Below are 20,891 nucleotides of genomic sequence, written 5' to 3'. Positions count from 1 at the left end.
AAATGTTTTTAACACTTGTAAGAAAACAAATAAGAACTAGATGCTGTAGAAACACTCACTTTCCTTGTAATGTCATGTGAGGACATGCCTCTGTGAGACTTATGAGCTGCTAGTTTTTCATCTGGAATATTTAGAATAATAGTCTACAGCCAAGCTGGTTGTTCAGTAGGCCTGCACTAACGGCAGGTATGGCTAAATACTAATGCTAACATGGCAGCAAACTCACAGTGACAATACTAACATGTAGATGTTTATTAGGTACAATGTTTACTATGTTCAACATTTTAGTTTAGCATGTTATCATTCTAAAGTTTGCTATTAACACAAAGTACAGCTGTGGTGAATGTCATTAGTTTTGCAGGTATTTAAGAGGAAGGAGAGGCTATTCTTTAATTATTCCTGCAAGGGGAATGTTTTTTTTTTTTCAATCTGTTGATAACCCTAACTGTATTCACACACATTCACAAACAAGTGAATACTACAAGATTTGGATTTGCCACCTGGGTTACACCTATATGCATTGTGTACGTTTGAATAGATGCTATAGCTAGGCAGCCTCACAGGATGGACCCCAATTAGTTTAGGGTTCTCTGCCTTGCTTAAGGCCACGTCATCAGTGCCGAGGAGGCAAACTGGCATTTTTCCACATACCAGTCCCTACTCAGTATTTGGTCCATGCGAGTTCTTGAACTTGCAACCCTCTATTTCTCAAGCTAAGTACCCAAGGACTAAGCTTCTATTTGGTAAGCCAAAGTCTTGGACAAATTAGAAAATTGACCTGGTTGTGGTGTTAGATGAAAAGTTACAGCATCAGCAAAGTGATTGCTATTCATCTGGAGGGGTACATGAATGTGTGTAACGACAGACAATCATGGCCGTCCAATTATGGTTGAGTTTTCACAAAAAAGTGTAACTGTCGTGGTGGTGCTAGAGAAAACACTGGGTTGTCACCAAAGTCATTAAGCTTTACCCTCTAGGGACCATGAATGTCTCTACAACATGTGATGCCAATCTGGCAGGTAGATGTCGAGACAGTCTCGAAACCCACTGGCTGTCAGTCTGAGAACAATAAGACTCTGGGGGGAATAGCCAATATTTCAGGAAACCAGTGTAGCCAGCAGATATCTCCACCGAGACTTCCTCTTCCATGTGCCAGTCATTTCGGTCAATCTTTATAAACAGGTATTTGCATATGAATACAGATTTTTTTAAAGGCTAATATAAACCTCTATAAATAAATCTCTAGACGATAGCCGATGTGTTCTGAGATTGCATTACGGCCAATGCGTCAAACTGTTTACCTGCCGCTCAAACATAATTGGTCAGACTTCAATACAAATATCTTGTCCCGTTGCCTACAGATAGTGCATACATTGCAGATACCTCTTTATAGAGGGAAATATAGAGTTTTTTCCATGGGACAAGTGAAAACTTTGACCTGCTAATGGCGTTATATAGGAACAATCAAGGAATCCCCAAAGTCATAGTATTCTGGGCATCATGGACATCTGTATCCTTTCATGACAACCCATCCAATAGTTGTTTCACTAAAAACCAAAAATGTCAACCTGCTGGTGGCACTAGACAAAAAGTCAAGGGATCACAAAAGTCATTAAGCTCCATGCTCCGTTAACCATGAAAGTTTGTTCAAAATTACATGGCAGTCCATCCAGTAGTGGTTGAGATATTTCAGTCTGGGCCAAAGTGGTGGACTGACTGACCAACTGACTGACATTGACCCGTGCCACTAGCATGGCTACAAATTATAGTTGAATTACTGTCAGTTGTGGAGGAACAGGATCAGAATTTAGGGACTTTTTCTGTCAGGTCCATTCTTGTCAGTTTAAGACTGACGCACTCTTCCATCAGAAAAACTTGAGTCAAGGAAATGACATTTACTGCGAATGGGTATAGCCTACAGTTAGATTTGGTAGATCAAAGACTCTGGATAGTGACAAAAATTGCATGCTTAGTACCAGTTCTTGGCCACATTTGTCAAAGAAATTCACTGTTTCAAGCCAGAACAAAACATACTTTGACACTGTCACGATTAAAAAAATGTTACCTCCTTTATTTGCCCTCTGATAATCAAAGCAATTGAGCAAAACCCCTTTCAGCAGTTGAACTAGGATGGTGGTATCCGGTTTGGCCTGTTTGCTGAGTCATAGATGGCCCACTCATCAACTAAAGGTTTCTGTTTGCTTAACTTCTTGATAGCCAGTGTGGAGCTAGCATGAGTCATGATGATAGAAAGCTCTGAAATGTTTGAACGAGTGGAACAAAGTCATCTCACAGGCTGAATCTACAGCTGTGGGTCAGATGCTTTAGTTATGGAGTTGACATTTTGCATGGAACAGGGCATGAAAAGTGTCTTTGTTATAACTCCTGTTTATGAGGTCCAGATAGAAGTCTTGTTCATGGTCAGATTCCATAAAAATGCACATAGAGGCCTGATTGACATCTTGATAACACAATCTCTAAAGCGATTTAGGTTTGGCGCCATTGAAACTTTACACCATCTGCCCACATTCAAGCCAAGCGTGACGCAGTGGCAACATCTGATCTCACTTCTAAAAGGCTTGTACGGACAAGTCTTGTGTAAACCAACCAGCGTCTCCTGAACCTGGAGGGAGGCTGGGTAACCTTTAAACCCACCGGGACCATTAAAACAACAGGTGCTTGAGGCAAGCTCAGCTGTCGAGTGCTGGCGGTAGCAACCTTGCAGTTTAGCTAGCAGCAGCTGTGGCTAACTGTGTTGACCTCGGGGTGAAGAAGTCACCCAACAGTTGGCAATATACTTCTACTATAAAAGAGTGTTACTCTTACAGCCCACTGAATCTGAACCGACCCCAGGCTTCATTAGACAAAGGGCCTCAGAGGTCCTGCGTGACTCATGTGATTAATTGGTAGCCCACATGTTTGCTGTAAAGCGACTTAAGAAATGAACTTCAAGTACAGGACTCCACAGAAACGGTGTGACAGGCTGTGAAGCAGCTGTGCTTGCCAGTGTACAGACAGATGGGATGCCATATTTTAATGGAGCGCTCCGGCTCTCTCTATCCGGGCTTTACTGAGTCTCAAGTGACAACAGAGAGTCTATTCAAGCAAGTCCACATGTGCTGTTCCATATCATCCCATATCTATAAATCTTTTTGCATTTAATTTCAACACGTTTGAGCTTCTGACTTTCAACCATTTGCCTCTCATTTAAATGTGACCTCCTGCAACAGTGAATTGCTTTTATCACCTGGTTGGAAAATGTATTCATGTGATGTATGGCAGATGTGATGTATATACTGTACAATAACCCAAGCGTTCAGTGAGGAGCAGTTAGATTGAGTAACAGCTAGCGCACTTGGAGAGCTGCCCTGCGTTTCATCATGCTCGGCTATTATTCATTTAATAACATTATATCTTTATATTTAAGTTTATCGTCACTCTGCAGTTTTCTGGGTGGATTTATTTATGAAAATGCAAAGGCGATTGAATCCAAAGGTCACTTTTATTTAATTCAGTGTGAATAGATTCAATACTGTCACATTGACAGTGCTAGAGAAACATATTTAAGGTGATAAGACAGAGAACAGACAACTCCCCCATAAACTAGACCACACAACACATGCCTAATGGCTTCAGAAACTACACACTCCATGACTTTGTTTTGGGTAAACAGTAAGGTCGATATGAGCTCAGGTCCTTTATAGAATCATTTGACAAGTTAAACACTTCAGAAGAACCATTCATCCACTCCAACATAGATAGCAGGTCGTTTGCTTCTCTGTGCACATTACTTAATACTTGAGAAAAAAAAAAAAAAAAAAAAAAAAAAAAATCCAAATACTGACATAATACCTTACATATCGGCTTTAGCAGCACTATATTTCAGTGAGTTGGTCTCACACACACACACACACACACACACACACACACACACTCACGCACACACAGTTCCTCATCTCGTCAAATGTGCACTCAAAGCACGCTTCTTCGTTTAAGGATTTCACATCTTTCTGTGTATTTACAATATCAGACTTCTGGCCAGCAGCATTTCAAAATGCTCTATTGGCCACTTCTGCTAAAACAACAGTGACTTCATGATAAGTTGATTAACACCAGTTACAGTAGCATCAACCTTTTAGGAAAATCAGCATGATGAATTGCCAACAGCAGTGCAATATAAAAGACGAATAATGCTATTATCAGCTAATATAGCCATTAGTTAAATTCTGCTAATCTGTTAATTGCCTCACAGGTGTTTTCATGCTGTTTCATGCTCTGAATTTATTGGGAGGTCACCCCTATAAGTGGACCCCAGACTGTAAAGAACCTTGAAAAATAGGCCTCTCCTCTGTAGAAATATTCTGATATTGCTCTAGGGTTCTCTCTGTTGTAAAATACTTGTGTAAATAATGATCTTATAGTCCATTCATTTCAATACAGGAAACCGCAAAATACTTGAATCACTATGTTCAGTGAATACTTCAATCCAGAGCAATGGAATGTAAGTCAGATGAGATAGCTAATGATGTGTTCACACAAAACACAAAGCAAAGTTTCACCTCACACTACTCCCTGAATATGACTGCTGGAGTGTTTTTTGGGCTGTTTCACAAATGGCAAATTCGCCCTCAAGAGTTGTGCTAACATTTGTGCTACTAACTGGGGAAGGCAGCTAACGGCCAACTTGGTTCGTACTTAAGTAAAACCAATAGTTGAACAATCACGAAACAACTCTAATTAGGCTACTTAGAGCATTAGCATGAGTAGTCCCACGGCTTCACTCACTTCAGCAGGATTTATACTTTCGAGTCCAATCAACTCCGTAACTACGGTGTAGGTCTGCATTGACGTAGACACAGTACCTATGCCGTATCCTACGATGTGCATCTCCCCAGAAATGTAACTACACGTCACAGCGAGGCAGACCTCCTGTCTATTTTTGTAAGCTGAAACCATTTCCCTTAGTCGAAACGAAGCTTTTATTTACTTTGCTTTCACAGATAAGAAACAATAAATGTGTGAATACAATGAAGCCTCCACAGAAGTAGCATTTTAAGTCTTGTGTGTGATTTATCCTGGCTTCATATGAGTAGAGGAAATCTCGGCTTGTCAAGCCATAGGATTGTGCTGATATTGTTAGCGTGGTACATTTGTTTGGAAAGCGCATTTAGTATAAGACAGTTGTTTTGTTGGTGAACCTTGAGAGTTGTAATGGAGCCAAACTTTGTAACGTTATCTTTGTTAAATGTTGCTGTTGTCCCTGGCTTCCCATGGGAAAAGTCCGCTAGCCACTGGGCTAATTTATACAATGTAAAATGCCATAGGCTTGTGCTAAAAACATTAGCATGTTGTATTTCTGGGGAAAAAGTGTCCAGATAAAGACAAGTGCTTTGTCTGTGAATGCCGCAAGTTATAGTGAAGCTGATTTGTGTACTTGTGTTTGAAATTGTCTCTACTAAGCCATGTTTAATGTGTGTTTTGAATCAACTAAACTTTACAGCACATCATAGAAAGTATAAATGCTTACAATGGCATAAGCTCTGCATAGAGCTGACACACAAGTATAAATCCCACTTTATCTTCAAGCTCTTTTCTGTCTCTGTAAGGTCCTGACATTGAGTGGTAGAGTGGGTGCCAACAGACGGCAACACTAAGTTTGTTCTCCATTTCATGTCAGGAAAATTTCAACAAGATCTCACCCCTAGTAGGCTTTTGCATCATTGCATCATGCAAATTTCTTGTGTAAGTTTAAAAATTTCAGCTTGTGCAAATACCCAAATTTTGCATGTTCTCATCACGTCATTTGCGTTGCCCAGCACAAACTCCTGTCTATTCATGTTTCTGCATTAAGTTTGTATGTGATGTCGCTGCACGAAAAACTTGCTTAACATTTGGTGTGAACACATCATACTATCCTTCTATTTACAACCTCTTGGAGATTCATGTAACAACAAATTAAAACTGTATGGCAAACTATAAATTCATACTTCATTTCTACTCTACATATTATTTTGAGAGCAATTGAGGTGACAGTGAAAAGCTCTTTTAGCTTTAGTTATCACGACATACATGAGTCTACTTACTGCAGACTCTACTGCATCACAGTGTTCAAAGTTACATTGAGCAATAAACTTCTTCATGATTATCAGTAAATAGTTGTTCCTATTTCAGTGTGCATATTTTCACAGATGAACATCTGCTGACTTTCACACAATCTTCCAGTTGCGAAATATTGCAGGTTCGACTTCTACCGCTAGACACGACATCACACCTGCGAGGTGTGTTGCTATTTTAAAGTTTGTCGTTATAGAAGTGGATTAACTTTGGGTGTGATAAGAAGTTTTGGAAAAGTAGTGAAGATAAATTTGTGCAATTGTGAGTCTATGAAAGCACAGTGAGCGTGACAGTTCCTTTGGTCCTCTTCAGGATGCCGACAGCTTCTTCATGAGTGACGCCCTCCAGGGTCTGCCCGTTAACCGCCATTATCTGGTCCCCTCGCTTCAGGCGTCCGTCCTCTGCTGCTGCTCCCTGAACACGTGCAAATAGAGTTTCATTAACACCAGGCAATTTGTTAATTCTGCAAATGTTAAATGAAGAAATTTGCCAATTACCTTTCCAAAAACAGTTTTAACATAGATGGGCAAGTCTCCATGGGGGCTGCCATACCCTCCGACTATACTGAAACCCAGTCCGTCTGGTCCTCTTTCAAGATTTATGGTCTTATACTGAGGTGGGCTGATGGAAACATGGATACAATTCAGAAAGACAGTTTGGTTGCACCTGCTTTTACAACATAGCAAAATCGTCTTCCTGTGTAATAACTAGTTCATACCCGAGGTCATCCTGGAAGATGCAGCTGGGTGTCAGACTTGCAGCTGCCTGCTCCTGAGAGGGACCCGTCACGGTGGTGTCGCCGCCCGCTACCACCTACAGACGCATTAAAACATACACACACTTTATTTTTTTATTGACAGACTTGCAAGATAAAGACTGATAGCATAGTGGCAGTGCTGCATGAGAGAGTTTTATAGTACTTCAAAGTCTGCCGCTCGTAGCTTTCGACTGTTCTTTTCAGGTGGAAACTTTGTACGCAGATAAAGAATAAAGAACGTATTTAACTGGAGATTATCTAACTGTGTCTGTAGGTTTATCTAATTAGAGCAGAGAGGGTGAGAGAACAAGTGTGTGTGTGTGTGTGTGTGTGTGTGTGGTTTGAGACCTGCAGCTGTATTGTGCCTGTGGCGTTCTTGAGCAGAGTGACAGCCTGTGAGTGGGTCATGCCTTCAGCAGAGGTCCCACAGATACTGACAATGCGGTCCCCGATCTGGAAAAGTGAGAGTTTAGCACAATTTAAAAGGATGCATGAGAGGGGAAAAAAACAACTTGGCACATTCAGCAGTGAAGCTGTTTTTTCCATGTTTATGACACATCAGTGTTTGGGTTGGAAACAATGTTAACAACAATGGAAATATGACAAAACTTTGCTCTGTGACCTATTTTGTAGAATGAACACTCAAATGTTTTCTTATTCCCTCAAACTGGTATGAATATGTATCACAACAAGGATACCGCTTTTTAGAACTGTGCAGAAGTGCTGTTAAGTGATTTCTATGATTTCAGTGTTACTTGACAGAAGTCTCTGCATGATAACAGGATGTGGCTGATACTATTTGAAAATTTAATTCACCACGCCACACAAAAGCAAAACTATTCAGTTGAGTAATTTCATTATGTTGCGTTCTCATCTCTCACTCTGGCTGAAAAAAGATAAAGCAGCATGAATATACTATTCAAGATTTGCCCCTATTCATTTCAGTGAGCTCTTATGTTGGCTCACTGATCTGAATGTAGGAGTGGGAGATTTATTATCCGTGTTTGCAATGGCTATTGTCCTCCTCCGGTCTGTGTCAGACAGAGCTACAATTGTCAGTTTCTCTGTCATTTAACTGCGAAGGTCACTGCTTAAGGCTGTCAGCTCTTGACCTTTGGGAGCCACAAACTGAGTAAAGTGAGTGGGAATACGATCACCGTACATAATTAAGATTCACATTAAATCCCACACAAGAATTACTGGCATGCAAATTCTTAGTTTTGTATTCTGCTGGTCGCTGAGTAAAGGTTACTGAGAGGGAGGTGTAAATCTGGTACCTTGAGCTTCTGGGTCTGAGCGGCCAGGCCGACAGGATTCATCATGGCGATAAAGATGGGGATATCACCCAAAGGGCTGCCCACACCCCCTGCTATACTGATCCCCAAAGAATCATTGGGACCTTTCGTGAACTCAACTGTTCTGGTGTCCTGCTGCTCCGGAGCTGTAAAGACGTGCAAAATTATACAATGCTTTGGCCACCATTTTTTGTGTGTGTGTGTGTGTGTTGTTATGAATTAATATCACTTACCATCAGGACTCCTACTTCGTTTTTCGGGATCACTGGGAAGGTTCCCAGAGTCCAAGCATGACTGAGAGGCCACCTTGGTGCTGCCTGATTCACTCATCTGAAACAAAGACATTCAGTGTCGGTTCTTCCTTTGTTTTGTTGATTTGTCAGTGTATTTTCAATTAGACATTAAAGGGATAGTTTGGATTTTTCAAAGTGGGGTTGTATGAGGTACTTATCCATATTCAGGGTATTACATACAGGAGATGTTGCTTGGCACGCCCCTAGTTTGAGAAAACGGCAGGAGTACTGACACGGAAGCTAAAGAATGCACTGCTGTAGAGAGAGGCAGAATCAAAACGCATTTTAGCCACCCAAAAAAATCAGTTACAGTTTAAGTGTATGCTATATTGAAAATATTTTCACTGCTTTACATTGCTGCAGACAGCCCTTACTGGCAGGGAAGCCATTAACAGCTTCAGTTTCCCATCAATGCTCTTGTCAAAGCCACCAAACTCTATTGAGAAAATGAGTAATTTTAGCTCCCTGAACACAGGAGCTGCTGGGCTACCACTGCCACGATCAGTTAGTTTGTACATGTTATTGTGTGACTCTGGTGAATCTGATCTGACAACTTTAAATGCCAAAGTCACAGAATAACACAAACAAACTCACCGATCGAGGCAGCAGTAGCCCAGCAGCTCCTGTGTTCAGTGATGTTAAATTACTAGTTTTCTCAATGGAGTCTGGCTTTGAGGAGAGCGACATAACAGCTTCAGTTCCCCGTCGGAAATCGTTGTCAGATGGCAAGGTGAAGAGCTGCAAATATTCTAAATATAGCATACACTTAAAGTGATATTGAATTTTATAGATGGCTAAAATACATTTTGTTGCCGACCCTCCTAAGCAGTACCTTATGTGCTTATGTGGTGGTACCTCTCCAAACTGGGGGCATGCTGACTGACATTTACTGCAGGTAATACACTGACTATGGATCAGTACCTAATACAACCCCACTTCAAAAGATCTGATCTATCCCTTTAAATGTTATCTTTCAAAGATATGAAATCACAGTACCTGACTACTTTGAGACAGCCTTCTTTCCGAGTGGAAGGGGCCTGCCTTAAACCTCCCTACTTCCATTTTTATAGGCCCCACGCAGCACTAAAACACAAGGTACGTTATTTTTAATATAGTCATCCAAGGCAGTTTAAAGCAGATGTGCCATTCACTAACTATGTCCTTCTGAGGGCCAGTGCGATAGATGTACCTTGAGTAGTGCAGCCATGGCTTCCTGTGTAGTCGACCTGACATCCTCACCATTGACTGACAGGATCTGGTCGCCCTGCATGAGTCGGCCATCAGTGTCAACCAAACCTCCTTTCACAATGTCGGACACAAACACCCCCGTGTCATTCCTGGTAGGACAGTTCAAAGAAATAACCGTGAAATAGCAGTTCACCTTAACTGTATCATACTGCTGAGTTCTTTTGATTCAGCACTTTCACATTTTTCCAGTGGACCTCTGCACAAATGTGGCTTGTGCTTCTTGGGAAGCGGCAGACAAACAGCTGCTAAGATGGAATATTTAATAGCAAAGAGTGTGTTTACCCCCCAACGGTGCCCTCAAAAGATGTGTTTTCCATCTTGAATCCAGCGTATGCTTACTGTGAACATGTTGCAGTCAGACACAAAAGTGAGAAGCTTGGAAAACACTTCTTTTAATGACTTCACCTGACTCACACTTACTTCATGTCCTCTAAAAAGCATATTGGCGAGAGTTCTAAGAATCATCTTTCACCAAAAAGATGCTAAGGAGATATGACGCCTTTATGAAAGGCATGTGTTGAGGCTTGTTTGCTTGACTGACGGGTGTCTACACCTACCACAGCCAGCTATAGTGACTGCCACCTGCTTGTCCCTCCTCAGCCTCTCCAAGGCTTTCCCCCCTTTTGACCCAGTTTAGGTTTTGAGGCTCTATTATCTGCCAAAAAAGCAGTGAGTGGTAAACCCAAGCTTAAAAACATCCTTTCACGAACCATTTGGTGTTGTCACAGGAAAATACAGCATGCCCTTGTTTGTCTAAAGCTAACAGTCCCAAAATCTGCGCTAGCTCTGAGCACTGACCTCTGGGAAATTAAGTTAACTGCAGAGACCTGTGTGTTTCCAAAAAGCACATCTCCGCTGTTGGCCTTGCATGTCCGAAGTGCAAATCTCCACGTGGATAAAACTACCACGAGCAGAAGCTGTGAAGCAAGGCAACTTGATCATACAATCCCCAGTGCCAGAGACACTTGGCTGTCACAGCTCCTCACCACTAACTGCTAGCTTGCACTTTCCGTTTTAGCCCAGGATTTTAGGTTGTCTGTTATGTTGCTGCCTTTTCCATCCTACTGAACTTTGCAGTTGTTTTTTCCACTTGTGCAGCAAAACCGCTCTGACAGAGGCAAAGATTTACAACTGCATTTAAAGTTGGTCTACATACTGCTGTCCAAGCTGTTCAACCCATGACCCCAACTTTTACCCTGCAGCTGGCTCAGATGTTACTGAATTTTGTATTTTTCTTTTTTGTAATGCACAAACATTTGCACACTTGGACAAACCCAAACACTTATACACACATATAATCAGCAGTGCATATGCACGTGTGGTCTGCAGCCATTCCTGAGGGTTATCCCAGAGGTGAGATCAATCACCACTCTCTACACACCTGACTGTTAAAAACTGTCAGCATGTGGACCAGCAGACCTTGTCCCACATGAGTCTTAACCCATAAATGCTCCATCGAGAATAGAAGCCTGAGTTAAGTTTATGTAAGACGGGCTACAATTTGTCAGCCCACGTTCCTTGTAAGACTCGTGTAAATCTTCAGTCACGGGTCTAATGGGAACAAAAAGCAGTAACATTCCCAGATACAGCCAACAGTCACTGGCAACACACCGCAGTCATGATCACTGCTAGTGCCGCTAGAAATGAGCCGCCCAGCCAGGCAAAAAAACAATTATTCAACCATAAAATAAGATTTATAGACATCATTTTGTTGTGATGTTTCACAGTTAACTGTGACAGTACAGAGTGTTTTTTTCTATTGTGCTTATTTTACTGATGCTAAAAAAATAAATAAATAATTTAAAAAAAAAAAAAAAGAATTAGCTATGCCTGGTGCAAACCAGTCAAGTTGCAGTTACAGTTTGCATCCATGTCTGTGAAAACATGAATGCCTCGCATATATCTTCCCCCCGGCGGCACAGACGATCTCTGCAATCAGTACAGTTTAATGGTGGAAACCCAAAATTAGTGTCACCAATTCAATCTGACCAAAGGTCTCCCCTCCACTTCCAGAATTACGATGTTGAATAATGGCCAGAAAAGTGTTTTTTCCGGAATATCATAATGTCCCAGTGAAGCTGACCTTTGACCTTTTTGATATAGCATGCCATCACTTAATTATTTTACACTACTAGTTATTTTTGTAAAATTTTGTCATAATTAGTGTATGTTGACTGTTGAGTGTGAGTTATGGCCAAAAACATGTCATGTGAGGTCACAGTGACCTTGACCTTAGACCTTAAACCTTAAACCACCAAATTCTAATCAGCTCATCCTTGAGTCCAAATGGACATTTGTGCCAAATTTAAAAAAAACAAAAACAAATTAAAAATCCTGAAGGTGTTTTTGAGATATTGTGTTTATGAGAATGAGTCGAAGAATCGATACTATGCTGTATCGATTCTTCGACTCATTCAATAACATTTTTGTGTGGCAATATTGTATTGTGCCAAGTATTGATTTTTTTAATTATATGAATTATTAATATTAAAATTCAAAGAAAACTTTAGTCAGCCTACTCGAAAAATATAATCAGTTGCTTTTTCAGTCCTACAGATACAGTTTTCTGTTGTAAAAAAATGGCTTAAATGAGATAAACAGACTGAAGACTCTATTTTGTTAGGTAAAACGGAGTTTTCCTTTGGGGACATAATTCAGAGTTGAAAAAGGTAATAAATCACAATATATCGCACCATATTTTATCTCAATACTCAGCTCATCGCAACATATTTGCATCGTAATAATACTGTACCATGGATCCTATGGTGAATCCCACCCCTAATATCTACAGGTTAACACCAAATATAATACTTTACTATTTTAATTACACCTAGTTGTGCTGAGGGCTCCATAAGCACAAGGCCCAAAAACAAATACAGAGTAGCAAGTCATGACTATACAGTTGCGGTTTATTATCTGTTGGAACATCTCAAAACTCCTTTTTTAAGCCTGCTGTGTTTTAAGTGTGAATAAGCTCTCTATCATCTAACTCTCTATATACTACACCCTGTCTAAATATACAAGCCTTTTAAAAATGATTACCTCTGATCCCGTGATCTGCATTAAAAAAAAAAAAAAAGATCATACAGTTACTGTCAAACTGTGCTGACTCTCAGATTATTTGCTATTGATGCTCATTATATTACCGATACCATTCTATATCTACTTATTTATACCTGTAGTCCCACTTTTGGGGTTTATTTGCTCTAATGCCTGAGCTATTTATTTCTACTTGTACTATTAATTGTACATGAGGGTTTACCAAGCTTCCTAATATGCTACCTTTTTTTTGTGACCCCCAAAAGCAGCGTAATGATAAACTCCATGCTCAACATTATGCAGTATTACTAATAACAAATGTCTGTCACCTCCTCCCTACGATGCTCAGGCCCAGGCCCTGGCCAGGCTGCTTGTGAAGCTCCACAGTGAACGAGTCCCACAGATCTTCCTCCTTGTACTGCGTCTCGTCCCTGAAGACCGTCAGACGCACTCTCTGCGGTGTCTGCCGCAGCACATTGATGGCTTCGTCATGACTGGCTGCGCGCAGGTCGATGCCGTTCACCTGTGACGAGAGAGAAGGAGGTTAGTATACACTTTATCTGAGGTTCATTTTAAATGTATAAAAACAGAAATGTTTGGGCCAATTTCCATTTTAGGGCATTCTGCAAAACAGCAAAGCCCTTTCCTTCCGTCTCAAATATAAAATGAATGCAGCAGAGGGCTGTAAAAAGTGCTAACAGCCTAATTTAACGCTAAAGCAGAATTTTCCCCTACCCACTGAGGTCACATTTCTTCTTTAGAAACCCAAACTGCTGAGCTATCTGAACACTGGATCATAATATAAAAATATTACAACACTAAAATCTAACTAGAGGGAAGCAGCCTTCCCACAAAAGTCTGTGAGACCCTTGAGTGGTCAGTTGATGTTGAAACTTCTTTTACCACATTAAAGCGGGGGAAATAGCCCATTAGCTTCTGCCATGGACATGCAAAGGATTTTTCCCATCGCAGCTAATGGCACTGCTGTGGACTGGGAAACCGCTCTTTTCACTTTTCCTCTCTGACCCTGTTTTCTAAACACAACGGCTTGGCTCAGGGACAGAAATGAATAGCAGAGGGCAATTAAGTCATAAGGGTGTGTGTATGTGTGCGTGCATGCATGTGTGCCTCTGATTCAGGTCTACTGATTTGAGCTACCATAACAAAACTCCTGGGCTCCACCCCTGCCCTCCCTCTGTGACAAAGCATAAGGTCAGATAGAGGGCAAATCCAAGTTGAGCTGGGATACTTAACTTACTCTCCACATAATACGTACAGGGTTCATACTAGTTGGTGCTTTCCTCTGACTTTTTTTCTGGGAATCACTCACAAACAGCAATAAGTCTTTTGGTTTGAGTGTTTTGTTGCCAGATAATGACATAACTTTTATATATGTGAGACATATATCAACATATTTATCACACTGTATGATACTCGACTGAACCTGGGAGCCAAAGCTTTGATGTTATGTCTCCTCAGGCAGCCACGTCTCAGTTATTGCAATGCGTTCAGCCTCTTTTTAATCTAGGTCATGTGAGATGCTCATTATACTGCACCGCACCTCTAGGATTTGGTCTCCTGCCCAAAGCCTGCCATCTTTCGAGGCTGCCCCTTCTTCATAAACTTCATGGATAATGATGGCCCCCTGGAGAGACGGAGAAAAAAGACAGTAAATAAGTCCAGAGCAGGAGGAGAAGGTGAACGGGAACTGACAGACGAAATGAGAGACGTGATGATTTATTTGGAGGAAATGAGAGGGAAACAGGACAGCAAATAGTGGAGGGAAAATACAGACTGTATTAAAGGAGAGAACGATTTAAAAAATTTTGCATTTGACAGCAGACTGACGTTATTTTGGATTCTCATTCTGTGAGTGTATGTTCCCTGACTTCCAGTGTGCTTTCTCTGCGCTCCAGTGTGAGTGTCATTTGGGGTTCAGAGGTTACATTCCTGGGCTGGATATTGTCTGCTGCGGCCGAGGCCAGACAAAGAGCTGCTCCCCCAAGCCTGACTGAGCAGACAGAATAGATGGGCCGAGGAGAGGACGGGAGGAGGAGGAAGGCTGTGACAACATCATTTCCTACATTCCTGAGCCGCCATGGCTATTTCCAACCTGGGTTGCACCACCACCAAAGATTCTCAGTGGGTGGCACGTTGGTTGGTAACTTAGAAGTACAGTCATGTAACTTTTTAAAGTTATTACAAGATTAAAGTATATTTCAGATTGTGAAGAAGTGCAAATACTTTTTACATTTAATAACCTTATTTGTATCGTTAAATGAGTTATAGAAAAGTCAGATACAGCCTCATTAGCAGACTGTAGTCCATATTATTTTCAGTCCCTACCAGCAGGGTGTCACAGCCTCCCACGATGCTGAGCCCCAAGCCCGTGCGGCCCTTGGAGATGTCAATGGTAGTTTCACAGCCGGGGATGATGGGACAGGTCGCAGGGTCACAAGCCAGAGTGGAAGGGGTGGATGAGCGGCTCGGACCTAAAACAGAGGAAGCATAGAGTAAGCCGATTGATCCATTGTTTATCTTCCTGAATAAGAAGTAAAACGTCTTTAAATGGTCTTACCAGCAACTGCGTCCGGCTCTGGTTGACTCAGGGTAGCTGTGGCAGCAACAGGCATGCTAGGTAGGCTGGCAAGGGCGTCATCCGAGCAGTCCCCATCTTGGCTGGATGACTGGGGAAAGGAGAAGGAGGAGGGGGTCTCATTTGTAGAGAACGTTAGCTTCACTGGACCTTTGGCTTTTCTCAGTAGAGAATTGACCTAAAACACAGTAGGATTACTAATCAGACTCCAGCTTTACATCGTGACTAGTGTTGCTTTCTACGTAATTCTTACAAAGAAGAAAATTTAAGCAGATACTTGTCTTTATATGAGATATCATATGATGATTACAGTGACACTGTACCTTTTTCACAGTGTAGCCGAGCACTGATTCACCATTCACAGCTAACAGTTTGTCCCCTGGTTTCATGCAGCACTCCTGCACACGGCAGATCACAGTTTTGTTAGCAACCAACTTTATAATGTACACAAACCATTAGCTGCAGTATATAATACAGTGCATACTTTGCCCGTGTGTCCTTTCACTTCAGATATACTCTGAATCTCAACTCCAGTCTCAGTGTTCCCCTCCACAAAGGTGATGCCAAGTCCTCCGTCCTCCTATCGAAGCAAGGGCATAGATGGGATTTAAATTGGTACCTTTTGGTACGGTGCATCCGAACATAGCATGCAGACTGACAGATATAGCTTTAACATGTGCTACTGTGTAATAAAAGAGCACCTCCAGTTAGCAAAAACCAGTATTACTGATGACAGTTGTTTCCAGAAAGATAATAAGCCCCAGCTTCACCTTAGATCCATCACACCTCTGATCGTTTGTTCCTAGTGGGGTATTTTCTTGAAGGGTCAGTTCAATGGAATCACAAATGATCTCTTGTTGTATGTGGTGATGATGTTTTCAGTTTAATGGGTAAGGTTTTGAGATACAGAGGGAGCTGATCTGGAAGCCGAAGCTTTCGATTTACTGGTTCATCTACATCCCAACCCACACCTATGGTCATGAGCTCTGGGTAGTGACCAAAAGAATGAGATACAAGCTGCCAAAATTAGTTTCCTCCGTCCTGGCTGGACTTAGCCTTAGAGATAGGGTGAGGAGCTCGGACATCCAGAGGGAGCTCGGAGTGGAGCCGCTGCTCCTTCGCGTCGAAAGGGTTCAGCTGAGGTGGTTCGGGCATCTGATCAGGATGCCTCCTGGGCACCTCCCGCTGGAGGTGTTTGGGGCACGTGCCACTGATAGGAGGCCCCGGGGCAGACCCAGAGCACACTGGAGTGATTACATATCTCATCTGACCTGGGAATGCCTTGGGGTCCCCCAGGAGGGGCTGGAAAGAGCTGCTAGGGAGAGGGATGTCTGAGGCGCTTTGCTTGGCCTGCTGCCCATGCGACCCGGCCTTGGATAAGCGGATGAAAATGGATGGATGGATGGATGGATGGTTGGTTTTGTGATATCCTTACAGTGAGATCTTTGCAACATGACGGAGCTGAATGGATGCTATTATTGGTGGTCAAAGAATGACATTCAAAACAATCTCTCAAGAATCCATTCACTTTACTGTAGAGCGGTTTTTAGTAGGAACTTTTCTCTGGTAGGGATATTTGTCAATGCTTGACACGTAATAAAGTATATAAAGTATATAAAAATTTGGCAAATAAACCTGAAAACATCTCCAGGCTATAAAATAGACACCACAAGGGGTAAAAATCTGTTCCTCTTTTTATTATTTGGGTGAACTGAGCCTTTATGTCCCTTTGGAACTGCTCTTCTCCCATTCACGTGTTGAATTGTTTAAGCGCTGTTTTTATTTGACAATTTTCTGTCTTTTTTCTCTTCCCTGGCAGCTTGTCAGACTCGACTGCTCCTATATGCTCCCTTTCTCTTTCTCTGTCATACTCCATTAACTTTTTTGTGTCTACCTTCCTCATTATGGCGTTGCTTCCAAGACTTCCGCTCTATTATTATCTTTATTTTGGTATTTGAAAGGAACAGGGTTGTCCTATGCATGTGTATTGGGTGGTCCAGTGTATCTCACCTTCAGCTTTATGCTGTGATGCACATATTTTGACGTTTCGGCGTCGCCATTAGCAGCAGTTGTTTCTATCTGTGAGGAAACAGTAGTAATAGTTGGTACAATATGAAGTAAACAAACTTGTGTTCGTGTCTGTCGGTCAGTAGGAGTACAGTGCCGAGTGTGATTGTGGTTTCTGGTTGTCTTGGGAGTTGCACACAGGCATGGGAGGTTGGGAACTCCAGGACCACACAAAAAGACTTTTAGGAGCAAACATACATGTAAACAATTCAGTAGCATGACACAGCGTAAAAACCTAATTACACAAGGGTAGAGTCAAAGTACTAATAATGGTTTGGGTGTGAGTTTTAATAGCTTGTTATTGAGCTGGAATGTCACTCCCCAACATCTGCATAAAGTTTTTCTGGCGTAGCGTTTGTGCATGTGTGCGACTCGTGTTACGTGTGTGGCCACGAGCGCAGACGTACCTCAGCGTGGGGCTCCACTGTGTCTCCCTCGGGTTCTCTCACAGGTCCCACAGCCATCTGGTTCAGCGCCTCCGTGTTCCTGTTCCAAAGAGTCATAACTCACGTAAATCGTCGCTCCTCTGCTTCGTGACAGCGGAGCCATGATTTACGTGGGCTGATCACAGTGTCTCTTTCAGGGGGGAGGGGTCAGGAAAGGGATGTGAGTTAAGTAGAAGGTTAAGTAGTGTGATCTTGGCAAGGGCTGTTTGAGGAAGGGTCAAGGGTCAAATGTGTCTGACTTGGTCTTCTGTGCTGATATTCCAGCTGTTATGTCACAATTCCATACTGCGTACTGAGCTCAATCGCATTTACACGCCATACTAATCTTGACAGGATAGGGGAGACAGAGTTGGTTGTCACATTTATCACGTCTCCTTCCCAAGAGGGTGCTACTACAAACTGTTGGTATTGAATTATTCAGAATTGGGGTCAGAGTTCACCTACAAAGTCATTTCAGGAGTAAGACACTTGACACTGAGGTGAGATGACTTTCAGTGTTTTTGTAAAAATGTAAATAGCCATCTTTTGTGTGTTTCTCTTCTAGGCTTTCACACAGTGGGTTTATAAAAAGACATTATAACCATAACTAAAAAGTAAAAAAAAGAGAGCTACAGGTTAGTTTTTTCTCAGCAGAGCCACGATATGTGGTTGTTAGATTGGTCGTTAGCAGAGAATCCTAGTTGGGGATACTTTTCACATACTCTGGCAGTAATCACATGCATTGCTCTTGTTAATTGACAAATCTCATTCAGGGCACCCTACTTAAACTGCTCTGGCCTGCCTACTGTTGCTGCTTCCTCTGCAGGCTGCTTTGCAACCCGCCTCCACCCCAGCTCCTCCTCGTTGTGTCTGACTTATCAATATCATTTCTGCCTGTCATTGACGCTGCTCTGTTCTGTTTCTGGCGGGTCTTTGCTGCTGCTCTCCCTCCGTTAGGCTTTCCATGTAGGCACAAAGAAGGGCAGGGAGGCTTGCTCTCTCTGCCTCAGGCTTTCCTCAGTTGCATGTGGAAGGACAGAGAGGTGCGCTCTCTCTGCCTTAGGCTTTCTGCGTAGGCCTAGGAAAGGCAGAGAGGCCCCAGAACAGAGCCATACCGCCAAATATAATACTGCAAATGGAAAAAAGGTTTTCTTTGACTAAAGTGCTCCTAGGTGAGATAAGCTTGACACCAAATAGGGAGTCTACTGAGGATACAGTCTTTGAGGGATTCAAATGAGTGACAAAAGTAACAGCCAACCCTGTTCTCCCCTACTGTTTTTGTGTTGAGTGTATAAGAAGTAAGCATTTGCTGTTTGAAAAAAAAAAAAAGAAAAAAAAAAAAAGTAATATTTATTTTTTAAATATATATTCTAGGTGTTTTGGGAGCTTTTTCACCACCGTCAATAATAGTTTTAATTATTTGCAGCTGTTAGGAGCTTTTCCATTTCCTTTGTACATTGCATTGTGGGAGAATAGTGGGCCACACAGGTAATCTCAGTTCCACATTAAACTGCAAAATTGTCCACTGAAATGAGAACTTTAACCAGCAGCACTAGGACTGATGACACAGCATAATTGCCATGACACTTGCAAGGTGCCAGTGTTTGCCATACAACCACCAGCTTTTTGCAAGTTGTCATTCCTGTTTAGAAAGATGCTTGTGCTTAGTGTACTGACTGTAAGTTTCCATAAGGACAGTGGATGATTGCAATATAATGCATGCATTTGGTGTGATGTTTAGGGGCAGCGCAAAATGTTTCTGAGGGCTGTGGACCACACTTGAAGCAACTACAGTATACATCTACACCCTCAAAATCTGGGTTTTATGGTGTGCATACTGGCATACTTAACTGTCCACATCACATGGACAAAACCTGTTTAGAACTAGTATGTAGTGCGGATTTGGCGAACTCCTGTAGTCAAATGTTACCTTGATTTTGTGGTTTTAAAACCCCTTTTTACATACACTTTGACAAATGCATACAAAGTTAAAAATTAATAAATGACTGAAAAAACTGTGGTTTCAGCTAATAAACATGCTTCTTCTTGTCTGATGTGCACGAGTCTGTTAGTAACCACTGAATATGGATGGCAGTACTTCACCTTCAAGTGCATCCCTCTGTTGAATTACAATGGCTCCCTCTATTGAATTTTGAATAACATTACACTAGACTTGAACTTTTTCAGGTCAGTTTTCATTATATGCAGTGTGGCAATGAAATGCAGTTGCTGTTGCCATGGAAATTTATTCATAGAGGCTTCAAAAGGAAGACGAAGTGTTTTCATACCTGATGAAGATGATTTTGACTTTAGATGGAGAGCTCTTGATTATGGAGGATGCATTCTGGTGACTGTGGCCGTAAAGGACTTGCCCGTTGATCTGACAGGATACAAAAATATTAAATTAAACACACTTTTTCCCCCAAAAGAAATATGTCACAAAACACGACCAAAAACATAAAACAGTTAGGTTTAAATTCTATAACTTTAGGGAGTCACATATCCAGCTAACTTTGTTTATGAACCCACGAGAGTTTAGAGCCAAAATCAATACACATCTTACCTCCAGCAGCTCATCCCCCACCACCATACGTCCGTCCCTGTTGGCCGCCCCGTTGGGGTCTATTCCCACCACAAACACACTCATGCGAGAGCGGTCCCTGTTCCCCGCCAGGCTGAGGCCCAGTCCTGTCTTGCCTTTCTCCAGCTCAATCATGTGTAGGACACCCGGCAGGCTGCCATATCGCTGGATTATGTTCTCTGAAAGAGGCAGGAGAAGTCGTGGCAGACAGATGTAAGCTGACAATACTGCTGAATAGTGCCAGATACATCGAGCCTGGGCCTCCGTATCAGTTTGTGTCGTGTTGCTCAAATGAAGAGGGCAGGTGTTAGGACTGGGTGAGACGCAGTGGCACAAAAAGTAAAAGTTCCAAATGTCAGACAGCTGAGTTTCTATCTCATTGTCTCAATCTTGTGCCCATTGTTATCCCCCCCCTTCTCACTCCAGCCCCATCTCTCTCTCTCCACCTCTCCTGTCTCTGGTGTGTTAGATAGCCC

At 42.1% G+C, this 20,891-nt stretch overlaps 1 protein-coding gene across 8 annotated transcripts in view; it reads right to left on the bottom strand.

The window, feature by feature from the left end:
- Nucleotides 1-3,483: 3,483 nt before the first annotated feature.
- mpdz (multiple PDZ domain crumbs cell polarity complex component) overlaps nucleotides 3,484-20,891 on the bottom strand; it is a 57,548-nt gene continuing 40,140 nt past the window's right edge. For 7 of the 8 annotated variants that reach the window (XM_078164389.1, XM_078164391.1, XM_033609959.2 and 4 more), the window contains 18 exons: nucleotides 20,398-20,594; nucleotides 20,123-20,214; nucleotides 17,817-17,895; nucleotides 17,353-17,421; nucleotides 15,827-15,922; nucleotides 15,666-15,740; nucleotides 15,325-15,520; nucleotides 15,093-15,238; nucleotides 14,308-14,391; nucleotides 13,076-13,269; nucleotides 9,649-9,796; nucleotides 9,456-9,542; nucleotides 8,400-8,496; nucleotides 8,149-8,312; nucleotides 7,220-7,324; nucleotides 6,833-6,927; nucleotides 6,612-6,735; nucleotides 3,484-6,528 (listed from right to left, as the gene is read on the bottom strand). In XM_078164389.1, coding sequence (XP_078020515.1) covers nucleotides 6,382-6,528; nucleotides 6,612-6,735; nucleotides 6,833-6,927; nucleotides 7,220-7,324; nucleotides 8,149-8,312; nucleotides 8,400-8,496; nucleotides 9,456-9,542; nucleotides 9,649-9,796; nucleotides 13,076-13,269; nucleotides 14,308-14,391; nucleotides 15,093-15,238; nucleotides 15,325-15,520; nucleotides 15,666-15,740; nucleotides 15,827-15,922; nucleotides 17,353-17,421; nucleotides 17,817-17,895; nucleotides 20,123-20,214; nucleotides 20,398-20,594 — 2,195 coding nt within the window. In that variant the 3' untranslated portion in view covers nucleotides 3,484-6,381. The remainder of the gene's footprint in view (nucleotides 6,529-6,611; nucleotides 6,736-6,832; nucleotides 6,928-7,219; nucleotides 7,325-8,148; nucleotides 8,313-8,399; nucleotides 8,497-9,455; nucleotides 9,543-9,648; nucleotides 9,797-13,075; nucleotides 13,270-14,307; nucleotides 14,392-15,092; nucleotides 15,239-15,324; nucleotides 15,521-15,665; nucleotides 15,741-15,826; nucleotides 15,923-17,352; nucleotides 17,422-17,816; nucleotides 17,896-20,122; nucleotides 20,215-20,397; nucleotides 20,595-20,891) is intronic. The other variant, XM_033609958.2, reaches the window with a different exon arrangement.

Source organism: Epinephelus lanceolatus, chromosome 22 (genome assembly GCF_041903045.1).
Source record: "Epinephelus lanceolatus isolate andai-2023 chromosome 22, ASM4190304v1, whole genome shotgun sequence".
Lineage (NCBI taxonomy): Eukaryota > Metazoa > Chordata > Actinopteri > Perciformes > Serranidae > Epinephelus > Epinephelus lanceolatus.
The sequence above is the reverse complement of the archived record's forward strand: the minus strand, read 5'-3'. Positions and strand labels throughout refer to the sequence as shown.